Genomic DNA, 6,151 nt, shown 5'->3' with positions numbered 1-6,151 from the left:
ATTTTAACGATTTATATGAATTATAAAAGGAATGAATTAAAAGGAATGATGTTTGTAATTAGTTTACACAATCATCCATCTATAAATTAGAAAATATAAAAATGGTGAGAGATCATAAGGTGAAAGTTGATAGTTAAGTGTGAGCAAAACTCGATTTTACTTGAAAGAATTAAAAAAATTTTGAATTTCGAGTTAATCGAATTGAGTTATTTGAGTTAGAGGTGCTCATGGGTCGGGCCGGGCAGAGTTCATGCTGGGCCCAGAAAAAATTTTGGCCCTCATCCTAGGCCCGGGCCCGGCCCGGCCCATTTTTTAATAAATAACTAAAATTTATTTTAAAAATAAAAAATAAAAAAAAAGAATTTTAAAAATATTTTAAAATTAAAAAATAAAAAAAAATATATTTATTATATTCGGCTAGGCCCGGGCAAAAAAAGTGGTGCTCGAGGCCCGACCCGTTTTCTAAACAGGCCTCATTTTTTTTGCCCAAACCCATATTTTGGGCCTATATTTTTACCTGAACCCTCCCATATTTCGGGCGGGCCATAGGGCCGAGTCGGGCCGTCCGGCCCATGAGCACCTCTAATTTGAGTTATTCGGTTTTTTGAGTCAACTTGAATAAGTAATTTGGTTTTTCAAGTTCAAGTTGAGTTAAATTTCACAATTCAAATGACTTGAATAATATATTGATGTAAATACTCCTTTCTCCCCTATCAATTTCGAAAATGAACAAATTATTCTCATTCAACAACAAAAAAATCATAATAATTTTAAAAATTCAAAACATTTATGAAAATAGAAAATCTAAAAAAATCTAAAGAAAACATAAATTTTTTTAAAAGAATCCAAAATAATAATTTTGAAGGCTTAAACAAGTAAATTACCAATTCGACAAGTTTAGTTTTTTAAAATTTAATTCGAACAATTTCACTCGATTTGATTTCACTCTACTCGATTTGAAAAAAAAATTCAAATCAAATTAGGGTGATAAAATAAGACTTATTAACTCGACTAACCCGAAATTGAACACTCACCCCTTTCACCTCCGTTTTTGTTTGATATTTGATTTAACATGTAAGGAATAATTTGTCCGTTTTTGTTTGATATTTGAGTTAAAAGTTTTTTTTTACATAAAATAAAAGTTAGAATTTATTAATTTATATTAAATTTGATGTATATAATCTACATAAATAGAGCATGAAATATGATGATTAAATTATTAAAATATTAATCATATAAAAGATTATAAAAATATGTAAAATCACTTAAATTTTAATGCGAAATAATCTGAGTAAACGTTTGAGTAACATGAAAACATGAGTTGATAGTCGCGTAAATGAACAATGAAATAACACAAACAAATATATCCATTGGCAGATGGCCATACGTATAACATCATATCAAAACACATTTACGTGACACATATATATAAACATGCAAATATATAGATTAAAAATACATTTTCATTCCAACATAAGAGTGCATGATACAGTTTCAAGATATATATATATATATAAATAACCATATAGCCATACGGTTATTATAATACTAATAAAAAGCATAATGGCTTAAAGCATATTTTAACCACAAATTTATTGATATTGCATTGAATTAGATGAACGCGAAATGGGCACAACAAGAAGCGGCTCCACCTTCGACAACACCAATCGTAGTTGCTCTTTCGCATCAGGTTTTTGCCCATTCGGCAATTCCCATTCGAAACAATACAACAACGTCGCCAACACCAGCATCATAATTTTCTCTGCCATTGAAATCCCAATACAAATCCTCCTCCCCGATCCAAACGGGAAAAAATCGAAACTATTTCCCTTATAATTTCTTTTCTCAATGACATTCAAGAACCTTTCTGGCTCGAATTGAAGAGGGTCTTCCCAGAAGTCGGCGTCCCTTTGTATTACCCACACATTGAAGAAAATATTGGAATTTTTTGGGATAGTGTAACCGGCTACGACGATGGTCTCGCTCGGCATGTGTGGCATTAGGAAAGGAGCCGGTGGGTGAATTCGTAACGTCTCTTTCACCACAGCTTCTAAATAGAGTAGGCGAGGAAGATGGAACTCTTCAACAATGTTTTGGTCACCGATTATTGCATCCAATTCCTCAATGACTCTTCGCAATTTATCTGGATGTCGTAGTAATTCCGTCATCGCCCACTCTATTGTTGTAAATGTCGTGTCCGTAGCGCCAATTACAATATTCTATACTCACAATTAGAGACAAAGGATTAAAGTTGAGCAAAATTTAATTAAAATCGAATTAATTTATCGAATCGAAATAATTTAATTAATTTAATTCTATTAATTCAACTTTGATCAGAGTGTAAAATTAAAATACATTAGGGTAGGTTGGATGTTTATTTTTATATCAATAGCCAAATTAAATGATTTTATATACTTTAAAATAAGTTCCAATCCAATTAAATGTACCCTTTATTCAAAGGTTAAAATACCTTTATATTTTTAATTTAAAATTATAGTGCAGTCATTAACATCTTTAGTATTTCAGTTAAATTTTATTAAGTTAGTATATTTATTTTATTTATCAATTATTATCACCACATATGACAACACTCAAATTAATATTTCACGTTGGTAAATTTTGACGGAAAATATTTTTGATATTAACAGTTGAATTAATATTTTGAATAAAAATTAACTTACAAAATCCTAAATTTTATCTCCAAAATCATAAAGTTTATAACTAAATAATCGATCAATTCCATGGATTGCTATGTACTTTTTTAAACCATGTCTATATAAATACATATATGTCTGGGAATGGATAATTTTGTATATTTTGTACCATTAATATTTTAATGAATGAACAATTGAAATTTCTTTTACATAAAACGAATAGTTACAAATTTTTAATTTATGCCAAACTTGATATGCACGATTTACATGAATAGAGTATGAACTATGAAATATGACCGTTGATTTATTAAAATATTAGTTGTGTAAAATGTTATGAAAGAGTATAAAACTACTTAAATTTTATACCGGTATACTGGATTAAAATATGTAATATAATTTTTGTAATTTTTTAAAATTTAGTAATGTAGTTATATTTTTAGAATTCCGGATTTCAAAATTTAGTGTGTATGCTTACCAGTAAGACAGCGTTTATTTCCTTCATGGATAATGAAGTTTTGACATCTCCTTTTTGGTTCAGCTCCAACAATTGCTGCAAAAAATCCTTACTATCAGCCATTTTTGGTCCCTCTCCGAGCTTCTTTCGCTGCTCTATCACCGATTCGAAAAACTCATAAAACCACGAAATATTTTTCTTGGCTTTGGATTCAATTCCTTGTAAATCAAATGGCCTAAGCACCGGGAACATATCAGAAACATTGGGTTCTACCATCAATCTCATAAATTCCTCGAATTGATCCTTAAATTCAATCCCAAGGTTCGATTCTTCTCCATTCAACGAACCACCCCAAAGCATGTTAACCGTAACGTTGAACGTTGTTAAGAATATTTGTTCACTGAGGTTAATGAGTGACCCGATTTTTCCATGAATATTCTTCACCATATGTCGGATCTCTCGACGGCGAAACTCGTAGCAAGCATTGAGGCCTTTGTTGCTCATGATTTCACTTACGACGAGCTTTCGTAGCTTGTGCAATTCTGGGCCATTGGATCTCCACACAATTTCGAGTCCGCCAAAGGTTCCTTTTATGGCCGCCACCGGAATGTCGCGGTTGGCGAAGATGGCGTCGTGGTCTTTGAGGATTTGTTTTGCGATTGATGGTGAGCTTATGATGATGTAAACTTTTCTTCCCAGCTGAAGCTTGATGATAGGGCCGTGGATTTTGGATTGCTCGGTTACGTATTGGAGGAAATCGGGTCTGATGAAAAGGAGGTGGCCGAGTATCGGCAGGCCTATCGGGCCTGGTGGCGGCGGCGGCAGCGGTGAAGGCTTGGTTTTGATGATGAGTTTCTTAACCAACCGTGAGAAATAGATAATTACTAGCGTCGCCACCGTGAGAGTGACTACCACTTCGGTGATGGTGAATGCAGCCAGTCCGTCGTGGCGGCGCAACCAACCTTCGCCAGCAACCTTATCGTAGAAGTTCGACATGGGTGGGTACTCTGGTTGGAATAAAAAAAATGCAGATGGAAAGGAGGACTTATTTGAATTATTAAAAAATTATGAACTTCGCCACTCGCCGAAGGACTTAACTATAATCTCATATATATAGCAAGGGGAGGTTACAGCAATACGAGGGGGCGGCTATGGAAGGTTTTGGCAATACCTCATTCGTGGCAATAAATATTCTAAATGTGATTAAACAATTATTGTCAACTTTTCAGAAATGGAAATTTTGATTATAATTGTACAGAATAATTTATGAATTATTCTTGAATTGAAAATAAATAAAATTGAATTCATGTGATAGCTTGATAGTTAAGGATATTCATCGCCCATTCCAGGTGTGGCTTGAGTTCGAATCACGTTAGCTACATTTGTTCTTTGGGCTTGGCTCTGATATTGTAATTCACAGAACAAAATTAAAAAAATTATTGTATTAAATACAAGTATTTCAATATTCGTATCCCGGAATAAAAAGAAGAAACAAAATTGGTGTTGTTCTTCTTAGAGAAATAGAAAAATACCCTAAAAATAGAGCTTGGAAAACTAATCGGAAAATATGCTATAAGATCCCAAAAATTGGGTTAGAAGAAATTGAATTTTTAAATCAAAAGTGATCATCACTCGATTAGAGTTTAGACTTTGAAAATTTTTAACAAGTAAATTGATCTGGTTCAGTGGTTAAGTGTTCTGAGTATGTGTGTGAGGTTCTAAGTTTGAATCTTGGTTTTGAAAATTTTGTTATTTTCCTTAAACTCTTACCTATTTAATCTAGTGTTTGAATCTCGATGAAAACAATAGTGAATGTTTTATTTTTTATTTTCGTGTGTGGTAGTTAGTTTCGGTTGGTTAACTTTTAGTCACCGATTATTGCATCCAATTTCTCGATGACTTTTTGCAATTTATTTGGGTGTCATAGAAGTTAGACATGATTGGGTAATCTAGTTGGAATAGAATAAGGCAGAGGGAATGGAGGACTTATTTGAATTATAAAATAATTATTCGATTTTTATCTTTTTTTATCACCCGTCGTTAAATGACTAATAACAAATTGACGTGGTAGTTTTTTTTTTTAAATTGAGATAATAACAACTTCAATATTCAACATTTATATATTATGTCAATTTAATTTTAATTCTAAAAATTAACTCTCAACGTTTTCACATTACCTAATTTGTATAAATAAATTATAGACAGTGAATGTATGGTGTGGAATAACTTATGTTGTTTTATATCTTTATTTACATTAGATTTTTTTCAAACTTAGGTAAAGGTTAGATACTATGCACATTATAATCGTGTTTATTATTATTAGGATTGAGTAAGAAAAAGCTGAAAACTGACGTATGGATGATTTATAGAATGTAAGTTTAAAATTGGTGATACCTAAAATTGAATCGAATCCTATTTTTTAATGAATAAATTGATTTTAATTTTAATTATATAAAAGCATACTTATGTAAATTTTGAAATGCTGCCATTTTGAGTGGTTCTTTTCAGATGAGTCAAAGTTCAATTTCCAGTCCAAGAGGGCATTGATAAAAGCCAAGAAAAAATCCAAGAAAACTGGACCATGAACCCTCCTAATAATTGTTGAGTACAATTATTTTGTTTTAATAGCTAAAACCTTCGAGGGAGAAAATGAGAATGAATGCAATATCAAATATGCAATTACAAAATAAACTGTGTAATATTTTATTTAGTAAAATTTTTAAAAAGTTCGATAAAATTATCATGGAGGTGTTTATATTAGGAATTAGATTATATCTTTTCTCACTCTACTAAAAAAATGTGTTAATCTACGTACGTTAGATCAACGAGTGAAGTGGTCCTTCTATTAAAAGTTACTTCAATTTCTACTGTTAAAAACTAGTCTTTGTACGTCAACATGAGATATACGTGGCAAGTCATGTGTTACTTTTTGATTATTCTGTCAGCTATGCCAATTTTTAACAATAGAAATGGAAGAAATTTTTATCAGAAAAGACCAATTTCCTCTTTGATCTAATGTACAAGGCCTATTTTATTTATTTTT

At 31.5% G+C, this 6,151-nt stretch overlaps 1 protein-coding gene across 1 annotated transcript; it reads right to left on the bottom strand.

The window, feature by feature from the left end:
• Positions 1-1,416: 1,416 nt before the first annotated feature.
• On the bottom strand, positions 1,417-4,205 carry LOC105765612 (labd-13Z-ene-9,15,16-triol synthase, chloroplastic). The gene is made up of 2 exons (XM_012584806.2): positions 3,130-4,205; positions 1,417-2,219 (listed from the first exon to the last, which is right to left on the bottom strand). Exons 1-2 carry the CDS (start codon positions 4,102-4,104, stop codon positions 1,593-1,595), a joined length of 1,602 nt encoding a protein of 533 aa, XP_012440260.2. The 5' UTR covers positions 4,105-4,205; the 3' UTR covers positions 1,417-1,592.
• Positions 4,206-6,151: the final 1,946 nt, after the last annotated feature.

Source organism: Gossypium raimondii, chromosome 12 (assembly GCF_025698545.1).
Source record: "Gossypium raimondii isolate GPD5lz chromosome 12, ASM2569854v1, whole genome shotgun sequence".
Taxonomy (NCBI): Eukaryota; Viridiplantae; Streptophyta; class Magnoliopsida; order Malvales; family Malvaceae; genus Gossypium; species Gossypium raimondii.
This window is presented reverse-complemented; position numbering and strand designations above follow the sequence as displayed.

Excerpts from the sequence above, each read along its gene's own strand:
- LOC105765612 (XM_012584806.2), bottom strand. The coding sequence starts at position 4,104 with ATGTCGAACTTCTACGATAAGGTTGCTGGCGAAGGTTGGTTGCGCCGC. Across the intron at positions 2,220-3,129 it reads AAATAAACGCTGTCTTACTG|AATATTGTAATTGGCGCTAC; the intron begins GTAAGCATACAC and ends TTGTGAGTATAG.